This window comes from Phoenix dactylifera, chromosome 3, assembly GCF_051530095.1.
Source record: "Phoenix dactylifera cultivar Ajwa chromosome 3, Ajwa_hap1_PhDact_Kaust_v1.1, whole genome shotgun sequence".
NCBI lineage: Eukaryota > Viridiplantae > Streptophyta > Magnoliopsida > Arecales > Arecaceae > Phoenix > Phoenix dactylifera.
In genome coordinates, this window is record NC_143192.1 from 47,289,083 (window position 1) to 47,316,827 (window position 27,745).

The 27,745-nt window shown below is 38.7% G+C and overlaps 1 protein-coding gene and 1 long non-coding RNA gene across 6 annotated transcripts; both read right to left on the minus strand.

The window, feature by feature from the left end:
* Positions 1–85: 85 nt before the first annotated feature.
* Positions 86–27,442, minus strand: LOC103717279 (expansin-B11-like). 3 transcript variants are annotated; one of them, XM_089929725.1, is made up of 4 exons: positions 27,084–27,340; positions 1,029–1,141; positions 649–842; positions 86–570 (listed from the first exon to the last, which is right to left on the minus strand). In XM_089929725.1, the coding sequence occupies exons 1-4, from the start codon at positions 27,241–27,243 to the stop codon at positions 246–248; spliced, it is 792 nt and encodes a 263-aa protein (XP_089785851.1). In that variant the 5' UTR covers positions 27,244–27,340; the 3' UTR covers positions 86–245. The 3 variants fall into 3 exon arrangements, with proteins under 3 accessions (XP_089785851.1, XP_008803823.4, XP_008803824.1); XM_008805601.4 differs by lacking the exon at positions 27,084–27,340 and adding an exon at positions 1,580–1,828; XM_008805602.6 differs by lacking the exons at positions 86–570; positions 649–842; positions 1,029–1,141 and adding exons at positions 25,679–26,171; positions 26,251–26,447; positions 26,637–26,749 and having other exon boundaries at positions 27,084–27,442.
* Positions 13,787–23,939, minus strand: LOC103717280 (uncharacterized). Of its 3 annotated transcripts, XR_016399939.1 has the most exons (3): positions 22,483–22,862; positions 21,821–21,929; positions 13,787–16,851 (listed from the first exon to the last, which is right to left on the minus strand). It is a non-coding gene; the product is annotated as an uncharacterized LOC103717280 (long non-coding RNA). The 3 variants fall into 3 exon arrangements; XR_016399937.1 differs by lacking the exon at positions 21,821–21,929 and having other exon boundaries at positions 22,483–23,939; XR_016399938.1 differs by lacking the exon at positions 22,483–22,862 and having other exon boundaries at positions 21,821–22,473.
* Positions 27,443–27,745: the final 303 nt, after the last annotated feature.

Genomic DNA, 27,745 nt, shown 5'->3' on the forward strand with positions numbered 1-27,745 from the left:
TCACATACGTAAGATTTTATGCTTTTTCATCCATTGGATAATTTTGATGTGCTTTGGTTATACAACTCTTTATGTTATCCGAGCATAAACATAACCGATCATTGATCCATTAATATTAGATCACTTGGATCATCAAAATAGAAGTACAATAATAGAACCATACACGGGCATGCTTAGCGACTACATGCACTCTCTCTCTATATATAGTGTATGGTACGTGGAGACATCCATACGTATTCTTATAGCTAGCTATAGTTGACAAAAGACCGGTAGGTGGCTCCCGGCTTCCACCCCGCCGGAATCACGTTGTTGGCGACCAGCTTCTTGCCGGAGTACTGCGACGTCAACTGAATCGAGAATGGCGCATGGAGCACCGATCCAGAGTCGAGCCTCCATACCGCACCCCATGATTGTGTCATGGCGCGCCACGCATTAGAGCCATCCTTAATCTCCACAGCAGCCAGGTCTCCGTCTCCGTCCTCGAACTCCACCACCATTGCGAAGTAGTAGGGATTGCAACCGGCTTCCACGTGGAAGGTGATCGTCTTGCCTGGATACTCGCATGCAACTCTGAAATACACACAACCAGGGTTTTAGTTCGGTTGGTGATGGACGTTAGGAATTGCAAGATCTACTCCGGAATTTTACCTCGAGTATTGGATTGGCAGGATTCCGGCGTTCCGCAGCTCATCAGCCATGCCTGGCCGGGCCATCGCCCCAAACGCGGTCCCGCTGAGATCGAAATGAGCGGATTCTCTCAAGCATGTACCGCCGGGGCATGAGTCGGTGATCACGACCGTCACCGGCTTCCCTGAACATGCCTTGTGGGTGGTGCACCTCACCTGCACGCGTTCAAGAGAAGGCAAGGAAATGTCATGATTTAATAAAGAAATTGAAGTGCAGTTGGTTCTCATCTTATGGAGATAGCAGGAGAGCATAGAAAAAGACTTGGGCAGCTGTAGAAGTGTGCACCAAGTCCGGTGCACGCAAGAGAAGTTCGGATTAGACCTTGGGCTTTAATTGTATACCTGATAGCAAGCACCGCAGCCTTTGCCTGACTCAAAGAGAGAAGGACTTCCGGCGGCAATCATGGCAGAAAGGGGGGCTTGTCCCACAGCATCCCCATATCCACAAGCTCCCCCTGTTAATTTGTCAAGAGCACCTTATTATCATTCTGATACAGTGTAATAATCGTAAAATGCAGAAGATTAACAAATTTGACTGGCAGTTTAATTCATTGCTACGGATGCTAGCTGCTTCTAATTGTTCGTAGTGTTTAATGCATTCAGACTTCTATTACCATATTGCATGCACAGCGTAGGTCGATCCTTTCTCCTTTTCACTCATTGGTAAATTTATATATGCGTGCTCAATTATATTGTAAATACCAAGTGCGTAAGATCAGACAAAATTTGGCCAACAGTTGACCATCATAAAATCACAGTCAAACCAAAGACCCTAACATGATAACACATGAAATAATAACACATGCGGGTAGCTAACCTAGAGCACGAACGCATGCATGCATATTTGTTAAGCCATTTTCCCATGGACATGCACAGGGACACGTTAACATTACCATCACTTCCGGCTCCATGGGCACTTCCATACCAAGTTGCTCCGGCCGGCGACCAGCCACGTCCGGCCATCGGCAGAGAAAAGTGTTTGGTTTTTAAGCAGAAGCTCACGGTAAAGAGGCACGACAAGGTAACAAAACTAGCCAGGAGAGAAGCAGCCATCTTTCCGTGCTCACTCTCCTGCGACTGCAAGTATCAGGAGACTTTGGTATTAGCCGTAACTAGTGGTTTGATAGCTTAATTGGAAGGAGTTCAGCGATTTATAGACGAAGAACATGGTATGTTCCACGTGACCGCTTCAACCCCTCGCACCGAATTGAACCGCCACCAACTGCATGTGCAACCACATGGGTTGCCTACTTCTGCCAAGCATTGGAATTTTTTTAGAAGAATAGCAGTTTGTCTTATTTTGGATTTGCGTCTCCCTTAGAACTCGGAAAAGCCACCATTGTGATTTCCTTATGACCGGTGGTGTTGCCCCAGAAGAGTAAAACGTAAAGAACAAGCCTGGAAAATTAACTAGTTTCTGGCACCTCGTGTAGCACAACTTGTACACGTTTTATGACCGCATTTTGACCCTGAGGTAATAAAATAATTATATGAAGGTAATAACAAACAGTATTTAACTTATAGCACCGGAATTTGGGTGTCCTAATTAGTCATCTAAGTATATTCTGGAGGGGGAAAGAAGGTTATCAGAGTGGCAAATCAAATAACAATAGAGATTTGTAAAAGAAATGTCGGCAAATTTGTCAGAAATGCAAAAAAGAAAAAAAAGGATAATCAAATTTGAAAATTAACAAAAATAAAATATATAATATCAATAAAATATTTATATATTAGATGAGTGAGAGACAAGAAAAGCAAATGTCTGAGACAAAACGAGAAAAACATATAACACCAGTGGTTTATAATAAGATTTCTCGAACTAGCCATCGATCAATAACCGGTGAAATGTGCATAATTTGTTAATTTTGATATATCTTGATTAATCCACTCGCTAAGAGTACTTAAAAGAAATAAAGTCGTGAATGATTTTGGATATTTTCAACAAATTGAATCATGTTGTAATTACCATCACGAGCCTCACAATAATTTGTATGTTCTGGAGCCTATATGGTAGAAAGGGATTTTATGTTATACTAAGGAGAAGCATATCACTGCAAGTTGTGCATCAAGAAACGCCGCAGCTCCAATTTGCCCCATGATCCACCCACCTTTCTCTGTGCCTGAAAACGGAGTTTTGGCATACTATCAAGCTGCGGCTCGTCAATCAAACAAGTTGGGGTGGGGCAAAAAATATTTACTCGGTCAAACTAACACAAACTTTGGGCAAACCACACCTACATGAAATGCTTTTTTTTTGCATCCGAGAGACACGGATGCGAACTCAGGGTATATGCTACTTGTTTTTTCTTGTGTCAATCACTGCCTGAAACACGGTATATTTCAAAAAAAAAAAAAGAAGAAAAATAATTGTTCATCCCCTATAGTCATACTTCACTTGTTATTTTCCGACAATAAGACTCCCAATATCTAGAATAAGATTTGGAGCTGGTTATGTCAGTATCGTATTTATCCCCCGAGATTTGGTGGTCCAATTAAGGGTTCAATGTTCCCCTGAAATCAAGGACATCAACTTGTCGGGAGGTGAGCCCTACGACAAATTTTCTCGTGCTAACTGAGCGATCTGTTGAGGATTGTGCCGTTGATGGTGGTTACTGATCGTTGCCATTGACAGTTACGTTTCCCGGCAATTTCGCTTGATCAAAGACCAGAACCGGATGTTAACCAAAAAAAAAAGACCAGCATCGGATACTTGACCTTCATTCCTATTAGCCACGTCAAGTCCAAGAACAGTTTAAATTGTGAATAGTGAAGGTCTGGCTTTTTATGCCTTTTTGCATGGGGACAAAGGATGCTTCACGTCATTGAACATCACCTGACAGAGAACACTTACCTGCTAAATCTTTTCTATTATTTGCTCCAAAATTAAGAGATAATAAGTGTTAAAATTGAAAAAAAAGCATCAGCACCAAGAACTAGGTGGCTTCATAGATACCACAAGAAAACATAAAATTTGTTGTTTTATTAAACGAATTGTGCAATGCTAACCCTTCCACCGTTTTGCTCAAAAAAAAAAAAAAAAATTTTTTTTGATGGTAAAAACGACTACTCATTTCATATAACTCTAACATGAGTACAACCTGCCACTGCGGAAAAGTAAAAGATACAAAGAGGGGTGAATGTCTGATACAGATGTCCAAAAAAAATCTCCGAAATATCGGGCAACAAAGGAGGCGATCCAGTCTGCAGCCCTGTTCGCCTTCATGAACACATGTCCTATCTGAACATCACCCATCAACCGCGCCATCCTACGGGTCTCCCGAATGAGAGGATGACCATCCCCAAATCGATCTATCCCTCGAAGCCGGTCGATAACCACAGATGAATCTTCCTCGAGGCATACCCGCTTCACACCAAGTACCTGCCACGCATAGGATATGCCCTTCCAAGCTGCCTGCAGACCACTGTGAGTCCTGGCGTGCGCCGCCCTCCTGCTGCTATCATCCTACCAAGATGGTCCCCGATCACAACTCCATTTTTTTTTAGTTATTCTATAATTTAGCTACCATTCTCCATTGCCAATTCAGCAGTCCGTATGGATGACTCCACGGTGCTCATGGTAAATTAAGAGAAGGCAAAAGAAAAGAAAACAACATTGTGGCTTCCGAATTCATCTTGTGTTGTGTTATGTTGCTGCCAATTCTCTTTAAAAAACTATGACATCCCAACTCCGCTTTTTTTTTTTAGCTCACAGCTATCCACCGAATATTCTTTTTATATTAACAAATGTGAGACACATGTCAATTGTACTTCATCTTAGAAATAAAAAATTAGAATACATATATCACGTAATTAATTACAGGGATCACATGCCCTTCTTTAGAGAATGCTAATCTCATGCCACCACCATACCTCAAATTTTCTCTCAACATTGACCTGATCCTCCTACTTCAAACACATACGATCTATGCTCGCAAGAACGCAGTTGCTGGGAAAAGCCGAGACCTACAATAATAGAGTAGATTGACAATTATTTTGCATTACAGACCTTCCAATGAGATCCATAATGAGAATTAGGGCACCATTTTCTTTTCCCTTTTTGTTTTGAACTTAACTCATCTTCTCTACTTTCAATGACCTAAAAGCTTTATTGTTCACAACAGATTCTTGATCCAACATAACTCCATTTGTAAATCATCAGAGGCATCTTAATTATACGAGCAAGTTCCAATTCAAACCAGATTATTTTTGAGCCGACCATATTGACCTAAGCAAATAGAATATCAATTCATTGTCTCAAGGTTAAGTGCTCGGGAGCTTTGTCAAATTTGGCGGTTGTTAGGAGTTAGGACGCCTATGTCTAGTGCTTTGCATGTGCGAAGGAAGGGCGAGAAATTAAGATGGATTGCTGCTACGTACATTCTCGGTTCAAATTTCATTTGTCATGCGCCTTAATATGTGCTCACTTTTCTTGGCACACTACTCTTGCTTTACTTTGTGAAAAAAAGACCAACTTTGAATCAAGGTATATCTATCAAAAAGGAAATATTTACGAAACAAAAAAAATGGGTGAAGGAAAAAAGACCGAGAGACAGGCATCCAACGAGTCTGGCAGCAGTATTCTAAGATACAGAGATTTGCCGACAGACACCAAACAAACCTACCAACGGATCAATAGCAACATCTACCATGAGAGGATGTTCATCTCATTACGCAGGTTTCGAGTGTGAACGGGTTGTAGGGTGGAACGATGGGAATTGTTTGGAAAAATCTTGACTGTGAACAGGTTTCGAGTCATGTGATTAGTACAGCACTCTTATCAGTTGCACCACCACCCTGTTGGTTACCAGTCTTCATCAACTAATTAATCATCTGACTCCTTGTTCAGTCATGACCTAATATTACACACATTGGTCATAAATCTCCAAGCAACCAGCTTAGCATTTTTTAACTTTACCTCTGGCTGACCCAAACTAAATCATATTATATATATTTGCTACAAGTTCTCAAATAATATAAAACAAAACTTATTAAAAGGATTGCATAATCAAACATTGAAGGCCATCATCTTGAGAAGCTTTCCAGCAAGCACCTCCATAAAAGAACAAGGGAACTATTGAATTGAATAATTAGATCACGATGATATCCATGTAGTATTCAAGTACCTCGTGCATATCATTACCACTTTGTTGTAAGCTGTCTACTATATTTTTCTCTTCTTTTTTTTTTGTAAATCAGATACATCATACCGTCCTACCATAAATACATTCAAGAAAGTTAAAAAAGAGGTGGTGGTGGAGGGAATGAGGTTGAAGTTTTATAGCCATTATAACTCTAGGAACTAGAGTATTGTGCAATAAACGATGCAACTCAATCAGCAGCCCCATTCACCTTACGATATACATTGGTAACTTGGGTAGCCACACATTCCCTCAATAGGTTGTGAGCAATGGATGCTCGTTGCCAGACCTAGCATGACCCTAGATCCACCCAATCACCATCGTTGACTCCCCTTCTAAGTGAACTTGGTCCGCCCTCAAAGTAAGCCGCGCGTAGGTAATGTTTTTCCAAGCAACTCTGAGCTTAGCTCCAAGAACAGAGGTGTCATAGAGCTGATAACCTCCAACAACGACCAATCTAGAGTCAGCATCTCTGATCACAAAACCAGCCCCTCTTCTCCTCCCATCATCAGACATGTTGCCATCAAAGTTCGCTTTAAGAAAGCTTGGGGATGAGGCCTCCCAAGCAACGAATATCGTCTGAGGTGCTCCAAGAGCTATATGGAAAGCCCAGATATGCCTCGCAGTCTTATGCCCTCCAAAAAGCTGCACAGCTAAGAATTTATTGGCATGGAGCAGCGCCCTGTCAGTCATCGCCCTACTGTTCTGACGCCGCTCCTCAAAAATTCTGGAGTTTCTGTCCAACCATATTTAATAAGTAGTGTAAGCAAACCTGAGAGATTCTCGTAATGAACCTTTTAAATACTTAAGGAAGGCTGCCATTGGGCTTGAGGATTGTAGGAAGCATCCTTCAAAACCAATCTGGTGCCACACCTAAATTGCTCTCGGGCAATGGAAAAGGACATGCCTGATAGACTCCATTATATCTGGACACACATCACAATAGGGATGGAGTCCCCCTCCCCATCTACTCAAGACCCCTCTGGTCCAAAGGCAACCCCACGCCACCTTCCTCAGGAACAAAACAACTTCAGGCTGAACATGGAGCTTTCACAGCCAAGCGCCATCTATCGACCAGGAAGCCTTAGCTCTATAGAGCTCACCTAGATCAACAGCTCGCACCTTGGATCTGCAAGTCATACTCTAGGTTCTTCTGTCAGGTCCTCCTCTAAATCCGGCATAGTTAAAATCCTCCTTGCCAACTAAGGCCCGAAAAGCTGCATGATCTTCGCAGTATCCCATCTCCACTTCTCAGGAATGAAAAAGTCACGCTGTATCTTCCTTTCCAAGGTTAGCTGAATGTGGTATCTGTGGCACATTATGCTTGCAAGGTTTTATAATTAGAAAATTTCCAATGGCACCTGGTGTATGTGAATATATGATTTTTTTCACTATATGATTAACTCCTAGTGTTGATTGACGCTACACTTGTATACATGTTAACCACGTCTTCACATTCATAGTCTTGGATTAGGAACAGGCTACATGTATTCATGGTACCCTTCAGGCAAAACCAATCCATTTAGCGGTTCCTCTAATGCTCTTTCATAGACAGGATGGGCATTCCCATCATAGCGGCCAAGAAGGCAAGGACAGAGCCCAGGTGATGGTTGGTCTAATTAAATGTGTGAACAAGAACTCCAACACTGGGAAAGATCTGCAACAAACCATGAGATCGTAATTAGTAACTTTTAAACATGACCGCTTATTTCATCACAAGTTATATTTGGGGAAATTTTCCTGGGATAGGAATCAACCAGTAGCCAGTCCAAAATTAAAGAAGGGGACAAACTCTCCTAACACCACCAAGATTTATAAATTAATTAAATTGAAAATACCATAGCATGAGAGCAATCCAAACCTGGAAATATGGAGCCCTAAGCTGCCCATTTGCTAATGCAGCTTTCCAGGATTGCCGCACGCATAAATTGCAAAGGCTTTGAAGCTGTTCTTTGATTCCCTGTCCTTGACTGTTCTGTTGCAACTTCTCAGTAAACCTGAAATAAATATTATGCATCGGATGAAACAACAAACATGGAAGCATAGAATGAAAAAGTTGCTATTGAACGTAGATTTGAGATGAACAGAGACGCAAAGCAGGAAGAATTGGTATATGTCATCATGGCTTTGAATAATTTTAGCACTACCAATTTGCGCATGCCTGGCTTTACATAAATATTGCTCAACAAATTTATATTCACAAACAGTTAATCATCACTTGGTTGGGCATTTACTAATCCAAGCTACAAAACTAGAAGAGCTCGAAGGCTTATTCTATATTAAAATCAAGCCCATCCATAGGCATGGCCTTCATTATAAGCATGTTGTAGGCTATCTTTTGAATCATCGACAGCATATTCATATTAGTCAAATAATGCAGCGAAAAGATGAATGCTGGAGGAGTACTGGACAGTGAGAGGAACAACTTGGATAAAATAATTAACCGGCAGTGAGCTATAGCTGCCTCCAATAAATCAGCAAGCTCAGAAAAAACTAAATAATATGAAATTGAAAATAATGCCAAAGGAAAAAAGGAGAAGAGACCGTGCATGACAGTCAAACTAGAACATCAAATTCTCATACTAGTGCTAGATGATATGAGAAGAAGCATGATCAGGAGTAGACTTGGGAAAGACTGGCCCGGCCTGGTGGTTGCTAACTCAACGGTAGAGTGCTCGGCTTTTAAGTGCAACTATGATCTTTCTCAGGCAGGAATTTTTTTGCCCACTGGGCCAGGCCAGGTATAGATATTGAGGCTGGAATCAAAATTCAGGCTGTCTGCACCAAGTCAAAACTAGATAGGCCTAAGCCGGCCTGGCCTGATAATCTAACATTCTGCATATAAAAAGCACATGATCTATGAAAGCACGGCGGAGTCTGTTGAAAGCCCCATGGGCTTTGCTTTTCTTGTTACATGCCTCTTTTTTTTTTTTTTTTTTTTTTGGGGGGGGGGGGGGGGGGGGGTGGGGGAGCCGTGGGAATATCTCACTCGGCAAGACTTCAGAAAGCCAATCCTAGAATATTTTTTAAAAATTAAAATTTTGTTTCTAAAGTGCTTGAGGGCCCAATCATCATACCAAATAAAAGCTCAATTGCCATATGTCACTAAGTAATGGATGCTTTATACAACAACCGTCTTTAGCACCAACCCAAGATTGCACAAATGCCCTCACCACATATGGTGCATAGAGCTTTTGTTTTGGTACCATGGACCCTTGGAAATATGGATATAGATATGGATATGAATACACTGATACAGCAAAATCTTAATGGTAGGAGAAAATATGCATAGGATACAAAAATAAACATATGGATTTTATACATGTCTATGTAAAAAAGCATCCATAAAAATCATTAAAATAATAGATCACATTTACCTAGTTATCGTTCAAATCCACGGACCACAAAACACACCCCAAATTTTAATACTAACACGACAAGCTTCAAAATTAACTATTCATCATCAAAAGTTTGACATTCATATAAACAGAAAGAAAAAAACACTTCCTCTAATTTTCGAAGATATCTTAGAAGGGTCTTGAATGTGCAAAAGTATACAGAGAAACCTTTTAATTTTAAAAAATAAGATAATTACAGGAGATGTGTATCCTAGAAGTATCCAACGAATATCAAGCATCTGATATGAAAATGGTGAGGACCGATATCCAGTATGTACCCCATACAAACATGCCATGTGGTATGAAGTATCCATGCTCCCTAGTTGGGACCCTACCATTACTCATTTTGTTCTTAAAGGAAACTCAACATGTTGATAAAAGGCTATTGCAACGCAGGACCAACATGGACAGTTCAGTTTTCCTTTTAAAATTCAAATCAAACAAGAAATTATGTCCTTTTTTTCTCAATTAAATTCTGCAAGAAAAAAACTTAAAAGTGATACTTTTACTTTCCTTCTAAGAGAGATTACCTTTTTGCTCTCAATATAAGCACTCCCAATATGCTGCCACATCAACAACTGGAAAGGTGATTATATCCAGGATTGATGTTCGGAATCTTGCTCTCTCTATTTGTTATCCATTTCTTTGGGATTTTTTCTTTCTAGTATAAGACCATGTGTAGGGAGGAATTATATCCTACACGGTGTGCACCAAATGGTCGTGCATGCCGATAATCACGGCCACTCATTCCTGTAGTAGTGCACTGAGATGAGCGCTTGATAAATGAGGCCCATAGAAATAAGTGGTTATGATTGGCGGCATGCACGGCCATGTGATGCATGCATTGTAGGGTATAATTTGTCATGAAGGTGCGTTGAATAACCAAAAGTTAGTCACATAGGAGCTTCCATTATATATAGTAAGGGATTTATATTTTAAATATTACGTATCATCTTTACTATTTCAACTATAGTTACCTAATTCACCAAATTATGCAAGAATCGTTCGCAATATGGTCTAACGTAATACAAAAACTCGAGTAATTTCAAAGTTCCATATGGAGACTTATTCAATTAATTCACAGATATAGTAAATTATCACACATTGATTCTTCTAATTCTCTTTAAAAAAAAGCTTCAACATCATTTATATCTTGTATATACAGATAAATCTAGACCAATATATCATCAAATATGGATAAAATTAAAATAAAATTTGATATTACAGTATATAATAATCACTGAAGATGTATTTTTGATCCTACTCTCGTCGAATCCAATTCACTGGGGAAGAGCGAATTGCAGATTTCAGATTAAACAAGCCAACAAATCAGGTAACTATGATTTCAGCCCTAATCTCTACGATGGGGCAGCCACAGCCACCTATTGTCACCATCAATAATGCCAGCACCCTTACCACCACTGCCATCTTTTCAGAATGCATTTTCCCGGTCGGGGGGGCAGGATCATGTGCACAGAGGCACAGGCTGTTCATCCACAGTCCGCATATTTGGACTTTGCTATAGGCCATTGCCACTAGGAATAGAGAGAATCAGGGCAGTCGATGGATCTAGAGAGCAGTAGATCAGTCTGTGCAGTGACAAGTGAAAGAATAAGCTGCAATCAAGATTACCTTTAGTAGAGAGAATGTTAGGAACTTGTCACTACATGAAGATCATAGAACTCGGTTGTGAAGACCATCTTTTATGAATTGTGGGTCATGCAGCGCATTTGCAGCAAGAATAAGCTGAAGTGTCTTCTTTAATCCTGTAAAACGAAGGCAATGAATTTGTCTAGGGATACAGAACATGTAATATCTTCATTTAGAGCAGAAAATATTTGCTCAGGTTTAAGAGCAGAAATTATATCTTGCATACAGCTTATTTGTGGCCAGAGTATATAAACAAATTTCCAGTATTATAATCCAGGTCAATAGGTTATTTGAACCATCATATAATTCACTAACCTGCAGAAGCAAAGAACATTGCCTCCTTTATATGTGCTGGCACTAGAATACACAGCAAATAACTCAGGAAGGCCACAGCTATGTAGACATCCGTGACCACAAGAAAGTTTTCAGCACTCTTCAATTACATTCTGCAATTAAAACTATAATTTGGTTACAACATGGAATTACACAAGGCAACAAACAAAAACATTTTTTTTTGAAAATAGAGAATTATATGTATGCAATACAGACAGACTGCATACAGTTGTATCATGTGAATATTACATCGATGGTCCTGCATATAGTTTCTCATATGTTATCTGTGGGCTGTCTGCTGCAAGCTTATATGGCATCAAAGCCAGGAGTCTTCCAAGGTTCATAGTAATAGCTTTGCAGGCATAATGGAGACACTTGATTATAAACTCACTATGGAATTTGAGCATTTCATTAAGCCCTTTTGTAGCATTTCAATGATATATCTTTGCTGGAATTTCAATTAGATCTCATTGATTAACTGTCAAAGACATCAAGAGATCATTGCAGGATCACAAAGCTATAGCATACAGGATGATAATATATGCCTAAAATGCATTATTTCAAGAGAATCTGGCGATTCAGTAACCGTTCCAAACAAGAAAACATTCATACACCTTGTTTTTCCTAGTTGATATACCTCATGCTCCCATCTTGTGCACTTGAAAACTGATAAAGATGTATCTCACCCTTTCCTCCAAACTTTTTTCTATTTGCATACTTTTCCTCATTCAGAAAGCATTGCTTCCAAAAGACTAAACTCAGAGACTTCAGATTGAATTAATAGCTGAGCTTCTGTCGAACTTCTCTGTTAAGGGAATCTAGTTTCCTCCTTCAGCTTCTTATAAGTGAGCTGAAGGTCTGAATATTTCGACAGAAAGTTCTCTAAACTCCTGGCTCACCTGTTGACTAGCTTGATTTTGGATTCATGCACATTTGAAAAGGCTTCAGATAATTGACAGACCCAAGGCATGTCAAAATGATCCAAGAAAAATTTAAGATTGAGCACATCTGAGGTTCAGTTGCATCACATAAAAAAAACAATCAACAACATTTTCATGGGACTAGGTGTATTTGGGGAGGCTACCCCCATTGTGTAGCGCTCATTGCTGACAGGCCCTTCTATCAAACAAAAAAAAAAGAAGGCATATAACTAAGTTTTCATGAGCCGGTGAAAAGAAGAAACTTGCACTACGATAGACCTTCTGCACCAATAGATCAAAAGAAGAATATCTTGAAACTGAATTATGCTGGCAGCAATACAGCAAAACCATCTATACCATTTTTCAGAAAACATCAATTGTGAAATCTCTAGCATAAGACCATAATACACCTGATCAAATACTTTCTCAAAATTGAGCGTGAGTAGGCTTATGCCTAACTTGTTACACGTTAATATTAAACAGCGAAAAACCCTCTTGCCCCACAAAATACCATTCTTCACCGAAAGATCAAAAGCACAATATCTTGCAACTGAATGGTGCTGTTAATAGTACAGAAATACATCCATCTCCACATTTTTTCAGAAAAACATGAATTTATGAAATCTGTAGCATAAGACTGTAATCGATTAGATCATATGTTTCATAAAGTTGGGCATACAGATAGGCTTACATCTAACTTGTTATACATTAAGAGTATACAGCAAAAAATCCTGTTAAATACCATAAAAACCTATAAAAAAATCGCCCTGCTTCAAAATTATCATCACTCTAGAGTCTAGACATGTCTTTCACCAAAAGTGCACTATTTTAAAATGATCACGTTGCCAAATACCTTCCTCAGTCTTGAAAGAAGAACTTCTTCTGTATACTCCTCTGCAATAAGCAGATACACCCACTATCAGCAATTTCTTGCTGTCCCATCTTCTTCAGTTGATAGAAAAGTGAATTTGAAGTTTCTGAAGTTTCATTGAAGATATTCATCATTACCACTTAAATAAGGTCCAGACATATTCTTGAGGCAGATAAGTTCCTGTTTAAAAATTCTTGCATTCCAATTCCTTAATTGCTTCATAGGAAATGCCATGCTATTCTCATAACAATTATTGGTAAGTGTCAATACTGCAGGACTAATTATGCAGCTGGATCTTTCACTTGCTTTCTGACCCTGGCAAGTAGATCTAACAAGTGTTCTGTGTTTCTAGCAAGTAGATCTTCTGATTATTTTTTTTTGCCTTTTTTTTTGTTTGTGTGTGTGTGTCTGTACTCTATAGAGTTCCTAGCATTACCAAATTTTGTTTCATCTAACCCCCACCCGAAATGCCTGCCCACCTGCCCACAATGGCATATAGTAATGAAGACGCCCTACACAAGAGTCCATTGTTGGTCATTTTCCTATATTATACATCAGACACAACCATTGCATGGTACATCCCACTGTATTATTAAGATCCTGCTCCTCAATTCAGTTAATGTGAAACAGTTTAAACTGTCTACTGTTTCTGGTACTCATGGATCCTACACAGCATTATCTATTCAGCCCAGCAGAAACAATTTAAAGATATAAATAACAGGGGAAGTAGTTAGAGTAGAAGTTAGTTGACTTGGCCACATCAACATGGAGAAAAAAGTTATACCATAAGGAATCGAAACTTGCAGCACATAGCAGCAAAAGATCAAGATAAAAGCTCAGTATACTGCATATCTTACAGAAACTAAATTTCTTTTTCTTTTTGTTAAACTCTAGAGCAGCTAGCAACTAAGCCACCTCTCCATAATTCGCAATAATATCAATATATTTTTTTACAAATCCAATTTCCATCTTTGTGTAAGATGATCCTTGCTAAATCATCGTGTTTCTTAGTTGAGATGATAACCAACACAATTTTCTGCATTTGCAGCATATCCATCTTTCCTAAGGTGATCATGAATCCTCATTCTTTTAACAGATCAGCTGGAGCTTCCTCATCACTGTAAACAAAAAAACAAGATGTCTTCTTTTGTCAATAGAGTGATTGTTAGCAATATATTATCTAAATAAACAAATAAATCTATAAATGCAATTAATGGAAAATCTTAAAAGGAATAATATATATATATATATATATCATTCGACATCCAATTAATTCTATTTTAATGCAAAATAAATCTATTCTAGCACAAAATAAATCTATGCATTTAATAAATTTATATCATAGATTTTCAAATTCTACAGATCTACTAATATTAAATTAAAAATAAAGGTAGAAGAAAGTAGCCTGATTGAAGGCAGGTCGAAGCGCGTATATGCTATCCTAAAAAAGTATTTGCCCCCACGTACGGATCTTCCGGCAATCCTCCTCTGAGATACGACGACCCTACAACTTCTTCTTCGGCACGTCTCGGAAGAAGTCAAAGCAAATCCGATTGGACTTGCAGATCCAGTAAAGAACGAAAGTAAAAAAATAAAATAAAATATAAAAGAGCAAGAATAAAAATCACAAGTGGCTAGGAGGAGGAAGAACTTTTCTTCAGAATTTTTCCAATATTTTTCTTTAATTTTTCGTGTTTCGAAAGAGATGAAATTGAGGGGTATATATAGGGGTATGTGATCAGGGGCAAAATGGTAATTTTGCGGATGCGTCCGCGGAAGTAGCCACGCTGCCAGCGAAATGCCAACGGGTGTTTTGCTAATTTTAAACGCGCAAACCCACTGGCATTTCCTTGTTCTCAAACGCGCACGTGCATGACCGGCCAATTAGAGCCACGAGGCGCGTAGTCCCCAGCTCAAATCCAAATAACCCGATTTTAAACGCGTAAACCCGCTGGCGTTTCCTTTTTCTCAAACGCGCATGCGGCCCGAGATTTGGCCGCATGCGCATTTAAGTTTTTCCCAACAGTGATAGCATGTCTAAATCATAAAGTTTCTCTAATTGTTTCTCTTAACAAGAATATTATTGACAACAGAATCAACCTCCACATAATGAGCTCTGCACAGGAAGTTCTTCGTCTGTCAGGTTTATGTCCTTACAACGGAAGTTCTTTCTTAGTTGGATTCATGTCCTTGCATCATTCATAAGTTACCAAAGTTGCTTGCCTTAGAAGAAAACCACATCATCATAGTTAAGTTATTGTCAACAAAGATGGACCGCACTAAGTTATCGAAACTATTTACTGCCTAAAGCCAGGCAGAGTTTGAGCATCACTTAATACGCATAGTTTGATGACCCCAAGAGGGAAATAACATCATAATTAAAATCATGAATATGCATATATTTCATGCCTTAGCAGCTTAAGCAGTCAGAATTGAACCTTTATCTGAAGCTATTATTGACGATCTATCCCATATTACAGGAATTTATTGCAGCCACACGCAGAAAGATTGTCTTCCTAAACAAGTCATGTTCCAAACTAAGGTTTGCCATCTCGGTACGGGTCCCCATACCGGTACCATCCTATTACAGTGTCAGTACGCCCGTTAACCAATTTAAACCTGAAGTAATCAAAGTCCCGTCATTTAATCCCTATAAATATGTGATGAAAGAAATTGGTATGAATCATTTCCTTCTTACATACAACATAAGGGATGATCTGTTCAACCAACGTCTATAACAAGTTTGCTTAGAGAGGGAAGTAAAGACGGTTCAGCAAAAGACAAACCATTCAACCTTTGTTTGTCTAACTTATTATTAGGCCATTCATCAAAGAACTCATGTTTCCTCAGATTATTGGAAGGAGAAAAAACTGATAGAGCATCAAAGAAACCGGATTGCCAGATATAGTTTACATAGTTATCAGTCCATCACTTAGATGCAACACAATAAGGATGAGCTAGGGTATCACAAGCAGAAAAAGTGAAGAAAGACAGAACAGCCCTCGTCAGTAGGGGTGTAAACAAGCCAAGCCAAGCTGAATAGCAGGCCGCTCAAGCTCTGTTTGCTATATATATGAGCTTCCGAAACTCAGCTTGAGCTCAACCTGAGCTTGACTTCAGCTTTTGAAGCTTGGCTGATTTAAGCTCTGCACCAACGTTTTATCGAGCTGATCCAAGCTTATCCATTATTTCTGCAACTGGCTCATGTTCAAACTTTACTTATTATGAGCCTAGCTCCAAAAAGTATTAGAGCTCGGCTCATTTTCTAGCTGACCTGAGTCCGGGCCTAGATGAGCCCGAGCTGCTCATGAGAAGCTCAGATCATTTGCAGCACTACTCATCAGCATTCTTGGTATTCACACAAAATCAAATTGTCGAATACCACTACCCATGGAGTTGAATGCTCCATTTCCAAATTTTGATCCAATATTTTGAATGGTGATGCCAACAAAGTTAACTGATTATCCACTTTGGAGTTGTATAATGAAGCCTGACTGTTCACAAACATTATGAGATTCTAATTAGGGAGCATGAATTGTTTCAGCAACTCCATGCTAATTATTGAGCAAATAAGTTAATAACAAGATTATTTGGATATCAAAAAATCATCTATAAGATCTTCTCCACTGCTCGCTTTTCTATATATAAGAGTAAAGCCGTGAATGATAAACTTATCAGACTTGAGATCATATTTTGCAGTTGTTTGAAAGCCTTGAACATTTGAACTACGGCCAAGTCCTGTCTGTGCATAGCAGTCAATTGTTTGCAGCTTATAGGCTGAAGGTAACAACTGCTGCCCCATCTGGACGTTGTCCTTTTATAGCAGGAATAAATTGGCCTCATATGCTTATCGTTCTGCATTTGATTTTTGGTTTGATTGATCAGTATATGAGGCCACTTCAGAACATTAAGAAGTTTCTGCTTTCAAGGGAAGTCAAGTTATAATACAAAAGAAGATTAAATAATTGTGACAGAAGCAAACAAAAATAGCATGCCAATCAAGAAAATTCACAAACAAGATCCCATGAATTAATAGAATGCTCCTCAAGCAGCCAGGGACAGGTTAGACTTCATAACACAGTTTCCTTTTGAACCTAAATTCTGAGGTGGTGAATCAGCCCCATTCATTAAATTAGAGTTCAGTGAATGTAGTCCATGAATGCTATAGAAAGACTTAAGCAATATGTGGAATAGAAGCTTCAATAATAAAACCAGTAAAAATGTTAGATCTTCTGCTTCAGAAGTTTGTAAAAATGATAAAGAATTTACAAATTGAAAACCCATTTTACGATAAGAACTATCACATAAGTTAAAAAAGAAAAAGAAATAAACCTTGGCAGCCGTACCAATTCTAAAGTTTTGTTCAATATAGTTCAATGACAAATGGGAGGCCAAATAAGAAAAAATTGAATTATTAGATATTCAAGTAGTCTAAATTGTGATATAACTTGGCACTCGTCAGTTCAGAATGCTAACTGATCAGCCCTTATTAGGATCGTATCTGAAAGGTGTCAAAGTATAAATATGTAAGAGAACATGCTATTTGATAGAGCAAGTGGAGTCCCTATATGAGTCTAAATCATTAAAGGCATCAATAATCTACAGGAAAACACAGCCCTTAAACATATGCAACAATACACAGTGACTTTATGGCTCAAGACATGATCTGTCAAGACTGACAACAATTTATGACAATCTTTCAACATGACATCAACCAACTATAACTTGGTATATTTCCTAGCCAAGGCAACCTTAAGAAAGAGAGAGCCCTAACATGAAACCTAGAGGGCAAGATGGTGGGCCAGATGGATCTCATGGTTCAAACATATGAAACTAAGAGCAAACATAGCAGATTTGCTAGACATGGGAAGAGTTTAGGCTCTAGTCAAGGAGAAAAGAGCCAAGATTTTGGTCTTTTGGATAAGATCTGCATCCATCTCGCAGGCACAGATAAGGTCAAAATATATTTAAGTTGTATACACCTGTGTAAAATTAAAGTTACTTCAAATTTAAGAAGTAATTTTTCAGGATTGCTTAGTTGATGCTTTCCTCATCCTTGTGAGTAGACCAACTGTAACTTGGTATATTTCCTAGCAAAGACAACCTTAAGAAAGAGAGAGTCCTAACATGAAATCTAGAGGGCAAGATGGTGGGCCAAGATGGATTTCATGGTTCAAACATATGAAACTAAGAGCAAACATAGCAGATTTGCTAGACATGGGAAGAGTCTGGGCTCTCAAGGAGAAAAGAGTGAAGATTTTGGCCTTTTGGATAAGATCTGCATCCAACTCGAAGGCACAGATAAGGTCAAAATATATTTAAGTTGTATATACCTGTGTAAAATTAAAGTTACCTCAAATTTAAGAAATAATTTTTCGGGATTGCTTAGTTGATGCTTTCCTCATCCTTGTGAGTACACCGCATGAGTTTTAAAGTGTTCCTTGTATCAGTCTGTCTACATCCAGGAATAAAGAATCACACATCACTTCTGTATAAATACAGGACCAATGCAGAGGGCATGATGTGCCAGTACTAACATGCAATAGCACATACTGACATACGACACTGGCCGCACATACACAAAAGATACAACGCTTACGGTGATTTAGACCAAGTTTAATTATTTCAAAGTGACATGTCAGGTTTCAGATTAAAACTGCGGGGAAGCATGTCCTAAAATCTGCACTTTAGCTCTATCTCCCTTCTTCATGGTGCATCCAAATATATAGAATCATGCCCCTCTTCGGTCCTCCATCACTTCCTTGCAAGACATTCTTTGATCCATATGACATTAGATGGTGAAATTGATCCTTTATTGATGATGCAAGGACTATTTGTTGTGGTTGGTGTTTATTGGAAAAAGAAAAACCTAAATTCAAGCAATAAGAACTCTACCACTCAATAAGCTTTTGAGAAGCGCATCATCTTCATCTAAAATTGTCATTAAGGAAAGCCTACAACCAAGGACTATAGTATAAAATTTCATGCCTATGCCAGTCAAAGACCAGCAGGTTTCTAGCTTATTTATCCAACAAGGAAAATATAAATCTTAAGCATCAGGTGGCTGATGTTTAAGCATACTATCAAATTTATCTTGAATCCTGGATATTGGATCACACCTTTTAGCCTGATAACAATAAAGTCTTTGAAAAACTAGCCATTGACAGATGTATACATATATGTTAACATAGATCCGTTCTTATCATTAGCATGCACAACTGCCATAGAAGTACAGGAACAAAAAGTGCATACTTACTGCAGATCCACACAACCAGAATGACCCAAAAGAATCTTATGCCTCTAGTTCGGTTTAGTAAAAATGTCTGACAAGTGGTGAAACAATAAGCATGACACTCGAAGAATTATGCCAACTTTGAAGTACCAGTGGTGATGAAATATTCAAATGAGTTAGAAAATTCATGTTCTCTAACAAACTTCTACCAGAAATTACAGAACATATTTGCAAATATGGTTGAATTATAGTGGTTATAGAAATGAAAGACTCTTCAACCATCTATTTCACAGCTTACTACAAGTAAAAATTGTCACAACCCAGAGCCGGATCCGTGACATGGCCGTGCTATTGCCGACTACCACCCACAATGGCACGAAGCCTCAAACATGGGTAACAGGGTAGTCAAACTAATCCATCTTTTATTTATAAAATATTTGCAGTGTATCGCACAAGGTAGTGCAGGGTACAGAGCTTCCATAACATTTTATGTACACAAAAGTATAATTACCCCCAAAAGATAGAAACCCTGATACAAAAAGAGTATCTCTCGTTGCTATCACTGGCAGTGATCTAGAAGAAAAAAAATAAATAAAATGGTATGAGCTACACGGCTTCGTAAGTAATCCTGCATAATCTTATCGGATCAACTATAATATTAAACATTCTTCTTTTTTTAGCAAGGTTTGAAAAGCTAACATGTACATTACTTAATAATTCTTCATGATAAAATATTCGTACCGGTGTTTTATATCAGTGAAAATACAACGTAAAATCGTATACCGGCATGCTGTGGTTTACACTCTCAGATGCTACTGCAAAGTCATTATCGGCCACTGGCGGAGCCAGCTCAGTCATTATCGGCCACTGGCAGGGTGAGCTCAGTCATTCTCGGCCACTGGTGAGACCAGCTCAGTTGCTTTTGGTCAGTAGCATCTATGAGCCCATAAATAGTACCGGCATGCCGTGGCTTACACTATCGGATGCTACTATGAAGTCATTATCGGCCACTGATGGGGCCAGTTCAGTCATTATCGGCCACTGGCTGGGCCAGCTCAGTCATTCTTGGCTACTGACGACGCCAGCTCAGTTGCTTTCGGTCAGTAGCATCTATGAGCCCCTAAGTAGTACCTCTTGCACGTAGTACACAGCTAGATTGCAATTCATCATCATATCTTATACTTATACCACAATTACTATATTAAGCGCAATAATAGTATCATGATCCATCTCACACACAAATCAACTTGCATGCATGATCCTTTAAAATCTTGACAAACATGATACACACATGATCCATAAAGTAGTAAGATTAAAGACATGCTACTTACGTACATGATTCATAAATGTAATAAGATTAGGACATGTTACTTACTTTTTTCACAAATCATATACACAATTCACATTGCATGAATAATACTTGTTCATCTTATAAAACGTGATACATGATCTATAATAAGATTAAGACAGGTCACTTACGAAAATTTTCTTTCCAATTTCTTACGTCCGGGTGACAAATCCTTGATCACCTAAATTAATAACATAGGGGTTACATTATTTTCTATTTATTTCATAAGTTTATCATAATATGAATTCACTGGCCTGGATCCCATCTAAGGATCTGGCCCAAGTCTAATTTACCCAATCTGGGTTCGCGTAGGTCAATTGTGCTTAATATAATAATTGTGATATAAGTATAAGATATGATGATAAATTGCAATCTAGCTGTGTGTACTACTTGCAAGAGGTACTACTTAGGGGCTTATAGATGCTATTGATCGAGAGCAACTGAGCTGGCCTCACCAGTGGCCAAGAATGACTGAGCTGGCCCCCGCCAGTGGCCAAGAATGACTGAGCTGGCCCTGTCAGTGGCCGATAATGACTAAGCTGGCCCCGCCAGTGGCCGATAATGACTTCGCAGTAGCATCCGAGAGTGTAAACCATGGCATGTTGGTATACGGTTTTACGTTGTATTTTCACTGTTATAAAACACCGATATCAATATTTTGTCATGAAGAATTATTAAGTAATGTACATATTAGCTTTTCAAACTCTGCTAAAAAAAAGAAGAGTGTTTAATATTATAGTTGATCCGATAAGATCATGCAGGATTACTTACTGAGCCATGTAGCTCATACCATTTTATTTACATTTTTTCTTCCAGATCACCGCCAGTGATAGCAGCGAGAGATACTCTTTTTGTATCAGGGTTTCTATCTTTTAGGGGTAATTATACTTTTTGTACATAAAATATTATAGAAGCTTGATACCCTGTACCCTGCACTGCCTTGTGCGATACAATATAAATATTTTATAAATGAAAGTTTGACTAGTTTGACTATCCTGTTACCCATTTATGAGGCTTTGTGCTATTGAGGGCGGTAGTCAGCAATAGCACGGCCGTGTCACGGATCCGGATCCGGATCGTGACAAAAATAACCCAAAATTTTATCATTGAAGAAATGTAGCAAATAAAGTCAAATAACCGTTAATAAAAGTTCCACTCAAGCACTTTGTAATTATTTTGTCAGAAGCCATAGAACCTTCAAATGCAACAACATTGCCAAAAATGAGTTCGGATCAGAAGGTTACTAGTAAAAGCAAGCTCATAGATGAGTTTCCATGCATGGGCCAGTCTCCTTAGGTTGCTCTTAAACAATTCCTTTCTCCCAAGAATTGCTCTGTTATCCTTGTGAAATTCCTAACAAACAAGGTAGGTTATCTAATGTCAAGTTCTGCGGTTAACAAAGTCCAGAAACAAAATTCAGTAGTAAATCATAGAACCCTAGAGTAGAAGGCTATTCCAGATCATGAGGATAACTTCCCTAAAAGCTCCAGAATTCAAAGCTGTAGCCAGACCACTAAGCAGTAATCCAAGTTCCGCAAATGATCTATATATGTACACGGATGCAGCCAAACTAGGAATTCACGTTCAATTTTATTTCCGAAACCCATATAATATACCGAACCAATGCAATCATAAAACAAATTCAGATATTGCAAACATTGATCTTTCGATCCCATACTTCATGAGGAAGAAAAATCGCAAACGTTGACAAGAATCTCAAGAAAGCCGATTCTAATAAGTCTGGGTCAGTTCGAAAAACCTAAAATCTTTTGCGGACTTCGCAAGGAAAAAAAAAAATCCAAGATGGATGAAATATCTACCAATTTTTTCCATCAAGAAATATATAAAAGAGTTCAAGAAGGTAACTTTCATGAAATAAATAGATAAAAGGAAAGAGAGAGCATACACAGGATCATCGGCGACGAGGCGAGAGATCCTGTAGGTGACTTGGGAGGCGTTCTTGGAGCCGACGTAGACGATTCTCGCGGCCTCGCCTCCCTCTAAATTTTCCACATATTTTCGTCCGCAGATCTTCTCGAAGAAAGAATTTATAATAATTTTTTGGGGGAAAACCAGAACTGTTCTATGGAAAAAGAAAAGAGAAGAGAGACACCGTAGGACACAAGAAAATCAGAAACGGGGAGTCGCTCCGCGTACTAATCAGAAGCGGCCAGCATATAGCCGTTGGAGCTGTTGGAGCCGTTGGAGCTTGGACAGATGTTTAAAAATACCCTTACATTCTTCGAAATTAGAATCAAACCTAGAGATAGGGACACCGCATTCCAATATAGTAAAATTGGTACTAATTGCTACTTAGGAAAACAATTTTGATATATATTTATTCTCACCTGATGATGTGCTTTAATTCGTTGGACATCTAGTTCTAGTTAATTATATACTTTGGGTTGTTGATGAAGCAAGGCTTTGTAGTTGGCACCACTTAGTGAGGTTAGAAGATGGCAACCTAGCTATATTTCTCATTAGAGTTTAATCCTGTATTTATTTTTAAGTCTCCAATGATCTCTCAATCTCAATCAACAACTTAGTCATATCTCTCAGACCTTGTAAATTGCATGCGGGACAATGCAATTCATGGGAAATCCTAGATTTCAACATATATCTATCTATCGTTTGCTTATCCTACAACACACATTGATTTTTTATCAAAAACACTGGCACATGCCCACTAGTTCCTAATACAAGTAGAAACAAGAAAAAGGATGAGGAAAAAAAAAATAGGGCCATCAATCCATAAGAGAATATGATTAAGGTACCAAAACAAATAATACGGCCTACAAAACTATTCCCCTCTTAGAGCATGAGTAACATTAATCTCACTTTAAGTTGAAAAAGACAAGGATTATAAAGCTTACTTATATCATCCTTTATCCACTTTATGATATGTAAATCCTCTATAATAAAGAGTTTGATAGCATGGAGGTGATTCAACATAATTTACATCCAAGCAACCAATATAACTCCATCAAAGGAATAGATGCAGCCACTTTTCATTACCCAGCATCTTGCGACCTCCATCATAATTTATTCCACCAAAGGAATAAATGTTGGGTATATGCCACTTTTCACAACCAATATAGCTTCATCTGAGGAATAGATGGGTATATTCAACATAATTTGCACCCATCATCTCTAACTACAGATATGGCCACTTTACATTATCTCTTCGGTCATTTGTTAGGTGTGTATAAAAAATTTTGTTCTTTAAAAATATATCCAGTTGCTTAAAAAAACATAAAAAAGCAAAATTTTCAAATAAATAAATCTTTCAATTGTTTGGAGAAATCTAATATATATATATATATATATTCTCTAATTCTGACTAAATTTTCTATTTCTGTGACCAGTCTTTTCCTTTTTATTTCTTTTTCTATAACTTTCTTAAACATATTCTAATTTCATGACCAACTTTGGAAAAAAAAAAAAATCAGCATATATATTCATATTCCTATGAGTTACTGTTTTTTGCTCCCGTAGAATCATTATTTGTATATGTATCTTCAATCTCATCATGTTTTTACATTATAATCTTTCTTGTTAGTTTTCTGGCCAACATTGTTTATAACTACCTAATTTAAATATAGAATGACTATTCTATCATCTTGCATCGATGCTCTTAAAGATGTATGCAAAAACAAAAAAAATCCTTACGATCCAAACTAAATATTTAAATATAAAAAAAATATAGTCATTTAACACTTAAAATAATTTATTTGTTTACACTATTGGTCAAAAATCCAATGGCATGAATGTCTTTTCAAAGAATAGAATGACTAGAGATTATAAACTTGGATCCGGGTGTTTTAAAGAAGCAAAGGTCCAAATAATTTTAATATTTTCATTTAATTGATAAAGGATGTGATAAGATAGTAGCTAGCCCAGGAACTTAAAAACAGTGTGTTGATATTCAAATATCGCAAACCGTGGTCTGGTCCATGAGGTGCATGTAATTAGGTACGTATAAATGGAGAACGTTGATGTTATAGTACTTCCTAATAATTAAACTCTGTCGATCGGTTCACAATGAATATAAGTGCTCGCTAACCACCGTCACCATCATAATCCGCTAGATTACAGCAACATAGTGAGACCCACACGGCTAAAGCTTCATTAGCTAGGATGTATTGATTCTAATTTCCTATTGTAGTAGATGAGAGGCCACTTGTCGTTAGATCGGTGATCGCCATAGGTCCCACCAGTTTTATACTCCGTAGGCCCCACCAGTTTGTGAATCGCAAGTTGTAATGAATCACACCTCGATTAGCGATGGGGACGGATTACCGGCTGGATTTTTGGCGTTCCTTGGTAGTGGAATTTTGGGATGGATACCATCCCGGCCCACTGGAATGGCGGTCCTAAACAAATCTAACAAATGAATAAGATAATAAAAATAGATTCGACTGAACAAAAATTATATATCTAGTGGCCACATAGAAGGAATTATGAGATAGATTATATATATATATATATATATATATATATATATATATATATATATATATATATATATATGTGCGCGCGCGCGCTCTCTTTTGCACCTATTTTAAAGAGCAAATTCAAAAGTTAAACAGAGATATAATGATTCCTACTTTCGCCTGTCCCCTAATTATCCGTAAAGAAAGAACATCTACATCATCTTTCTTTCTTGTCAAGCCACTTCTTTTCCATCCGTAAGGGCTTTCTTTTCCTCCCAAGTCCATTTCTTCCTTTTTTTTGAAAATTGTATATTTGTTTACCTAAAAATGCGTATTAAAATGTTGGACAACTATTTTGTTAGATGTGTATCATCTAATCGTGCAACTTGTACCAGTAAATATCATATTTTGAAAATTATTTCCATTTACCTGAAGATACAAATCAAATAGCTCTAGACAAAAACCATTTGCATGGAGGTACACTGATAGTATAGAAGAAGAGGCTTTTTCTCATTATGGTATAAGAGTAAAAGGCGGAACTTAGAAAAGGTGCTTGGTATCGTACTTTTTTTATCATACTGTTTCACATACGTAAGATTTCATGCTTTTTCATCCATTGGATAATTTTTGGTGTGCTTTGGTTATACACCTCTTTATGTTACCCGAGCATAAACATAACCCATCACCGATCCATTAATATTAATTAGATCACTCGGATCATCAAAATAGAAGTACAATAATAGAACCATACACAGGCATGCTTAGCGACTGCATGCGCTCTCTCTCTCTCCATATATATAGTATGGTAGGTGGAGACACACATAAGTATTCTCATAGCTAGCTATAGTTGACAAAAGACCGGTAGGTGGCTCCCGCCTTCCACCCCTCCGGAATCACGTTGTTGGCGACCAGCTTCTTGCCGGAGTACTTCGACGTCAACTGAATCGAGAATGGCCCATGGAGCGCCGATTCAGGGTCGAGCCTCCATACCGCACCCCATGATTGTCTCATGGGGCGCCACTCACCAGAACCCTCCTTAATATCCACAGCAGCCAAGTCTCCGTCTCCGTCCTCGAACTCCACCACCACTGCGAGGTAGTAGGGATTGGAACCAGTTCCCACATGGAAGGTGATCGTCTTGCCTGGATACTCGCATGCAACTCTGAAATACACACAACCAAGGTTTTAGTTCGGTTGGTGATGGACGTCAGGAATTTCTAGATCTAGTCCGGAATTTGTACCTCGAGTATTCGATATGCAGGTATCCAGCGTGCCGCAGCTCATCGGCCATGCCCGGCAGGGCCATCGCCCCAAACGCGGTGCCGCTAAAATCGAAATGAGCGGGTTCTTTGTAGCATACACCGACGGGGCACGAGAAGTCGGCGATCACGACCGTCACCGGCTTCCCTGAACATGCCTTGTGGGTGGTGCACCTCACCTGCACGCATTGAAGATAGAAGGCAAGGAAATGTCATGATTTAATAAAGAAATTGAAGTCCTGTTGGTTCTCATCTTACGGAGACAGCAGGGGAGCAATAGAAAAGGACTTGGGCAGCTATAGAAGTGTACACCAAGCCAGGTGCACGCAAGGGAAGTTCGAATTAGACTTTGGGCTTTAATAGTATACCTGATAGCAGGAACCGCATCCTTTGCCCGACTCAAAGATAGAAGGACTTCCAGCGGAAATCATGGCAGAAAAGGGGGCTTCTTCCACAGCCTTCCCATATCCACAAGCTCCTCCTGTTAATTTGTCAAGAGCACCTTATTATCATTCTGATACAGTGTAATCATCGTAAAATGCAGAAGATTAACAAATTTTGACTGGCAGTTTAATTCATTAATGCTACGGATGTTATCTGCTTCTAATTGCTCGTAATGTTTCATGCATTCAGACTTCTATTACCATATTGCATGCACAGCGTAGGTCGATCCTTTCTCCTTCTAACTCATTGGTCAATTTATATATGCGTGCTCAATTGTAACCATCAAGTGCGTAAGATCAGACAAAATTTGGCCAACAGTTGACCATCATAAAATGACAGTCAAACCAAAGACCGAGAGACATTAACATTACCATCACTTCCGGCTCCCTGGGGACTTCCATACCAAGTTGCTCCGGCCGGCGACCAGTCACGTCCGGCCATCGGCAGAGAAAAGCGTTTGGTTTGGAAGCAGAAACTCACGGTGAAGAGGCACGACAAGGTAACAAAACTAGCCAGGAGAGAAGCAGCCATCTTTCCGCGCTCACTCTCCTGCGACTGCAAGTATTAGGAGACTCGGGTATTAGCCGTAACTAGTGGTTTAATTGATAGCTTAATTGGAAGGAGTTCAGCGATTTATAGACGACGAACATGGTATATATGTGACACGTGACTCCTTCAACCCCTTCCACCGAATTGAACCGCCACCAACTGCATGTGCAACCACATGGGTTGCCTACTTCTGCAAAGCATTGGAAATTTTTTAAAAGAATAGCAGTTTGTATTGTTTTGGATTTGCGTCTCCCTTAAAACTCGTAAACCCTACCATTAATGTGATTCCCTTATGACCGGTGGTGCTGCACCAGAAGAGTAAAGCGTAAAGAAACAATCTTGGAAAACTAGTTTTTGGCACCTAGTGTAGCACAACTTGCACACGTTTTATGACAGCATTTTGACCCTGAGGTAATAAAATAAATATATGAAGGTAATAAAAAACACTATTTAACTTATAGTACCATAATTTGGGTGTCTTAAG